This window comes from Loa loa, assembly GCF_000183805.2.
Source record: "Loa loa unplaced genomic scaffold supercont3.1070, whole genome shotgun sequence".
NCBI lineage: Eukaryota > Metazoa > Nematoda > Chromadorea > Rhabditida > Onchocercidae > Loa > Loa loa.
Window position 1 is genome coordinate 1 of NW_018109250.1, and position 2004 is coordinate 2004.

The window sequence follows — 2004 nt, forward strand, 5'->3', positions numbered from 1 at the left end:
TAATAATAATAATAATAATAATAATAATAATAATAATAATAATAATAATAATAATAATAATAATAATAATAATAATAATAATAATAATAATAATAATAATAATAATAATAATAATAATAATAATAATAATAATAATAATAATAATAATAATAATAATAATAATAATAATAATAATAATAATAATAATAATAATAATAATAATACTAATGATAATAATAATAATGATTGTAATAATTATCATCATCGTCATCACCGTTATTTGTTAATTTAATTTAAATTATCATATGCTGCATAAATTTGAAAGTATGCAACTTTATATGAAATTACATCATATTTTTTATATGAAATTACATCATATTTAAAATAATAATTATTTTTTGGTACAAATTATCAAACGAAAAATAATTTGATAACAAATTTCATAAACGCTTCCTTTTATTTTCAATTATTATCATTTTTGTTTTTTGTTTTTCCTCATTAAACAGCGCAAAATTTTTTATACGAATAAATGCTAAATTAAAATTTTTACCTGTGCAACACTAAATGCTCCAAAGCCTTGACTATGCTTAGGCATTGTAAATTGTTTAATTGATATTTGTTGTTGTCGTGAAATTTCACATGATGGCATACCTTTCATTCCACAAGGATATTGTTCATATTTTACTGCACCATTTTCACTACAAATAAAACTAGTCTTAATTTTAATTAATTATAATTAGTCAGAAAAATTCACTGAAATTGATAAATATCTAGCATGTTCAATGGTAATGATATTAATACCATCTACTGTTAATTTATCAATCAATTCAACATTTTCAATTAATATTAATTAACAAATTAATGTCTCATACTTTAATCATTTGTTGCCAATTGAAATGTCAAAAAAAAAAAAAAAATTAGCCATCCAAAAAATTGTCCTTTTAGATTCATTTCTAAGAAATTTTATTTAGTGTTCAAAAAATTGTTGAAATTACAACAAAACTTACAAATAGCATTTATATAACATATGCTTATCAACAATGATATCACCAATTTCAAGATTTCGTTTTATATCATCCATATAGCAACCTGAATTTGCAACAAAAATTTTTTTGATGGAATTATTAAAAATATGAATCATAAATTTGCATAAATTATAAAATCAAAAGTTTTCCGTTTTTTTTCTAGACATAAGAAATAATTGCGTAAAGATTTAATTGATTCAAAAGTGAAGTTTGATTTAATAAAAATTTTAAAATTTGAAAAAACAAAGTTAACTTTTTCCATCTCTTCTCTTTTTATCAAAATCTTCTTATAAAATTTTACCAATAATATCAATTATTCCATTTTTACATTTATAACGTAAATGATTTTGTTTAAATTCTTCATCTTCCTTGTATTTTTTCCCATACTTCACACAACCAGTTGCTAAAAACAGTACGAATTTTAAAATTTAATTTAATAAGAATTTCAAGCAGTATGAATTTTGGAATTTCATTTAATAAGAATTTCAAAATCTAATTTAGTAAGAATTCTGAAATTAAATTAATAAGAATGTCAAATTTTGAATTAATAAGAATTTCAAAATCAAAAAAAAAATTTGCAACAAATTAAGAAAAATAATAAAAAGTCATTTTATTTTATAAACTTCCAATTTCATTTTCCTTTCCTTTTGCTTCAACTTTTTTTTTGATTTGTTAAATTTAAGTAAACAAATAAATTAATACTTTTTGCATAGTATCGGATAACATTGTTATCATCGTCGCAATGATGTATCGTATCATCGATTTTAGCTACTGTACCTGGTTTCATATCTATCATCTTCTTATTTTTATCAAGATAATAACAACCTTAAAATAAATTTACATAAAAATATAAAAATACATTTGAAAAAAAAGCAATTAAGTGTTTTGAAATTTTTAAAAGTTTACACTTTCAAATATGCATCAATATATATATATATATTTTGTCTTTATTAATTATTTTCATTAATTTACTTACCTTATTAATTACTTAATTATTTCA

General features: G+C 19.0%; 1 protein-coding gene across 1 annotated transcript; it reads right to left on the reverse strand.

Moving 5' to 3' along the window:
* Window positions 1-511: 511 nt before the first annotated feature.
* Window positions 512-1800, reverse strand: LOAG_15043 (hypothetical protein; the record flags this gene model as incomplete). Its single annotated transcript, XM_003150535.2, has 4 exons — window positions 512-677; window positions 987-1068; window positions 1306-1407; window positions 1707-1800. The coding sequence occupies 4 exons, from the start codon at window positions 1798-1800 to the stop codon at window positions 512-514; spliced, it is 444 nt and encodes a 147-aa protein (XP_003150583.2).
* Between the last annotated feature and the right edge of the window lie 204 nt (window positions 1801-2004).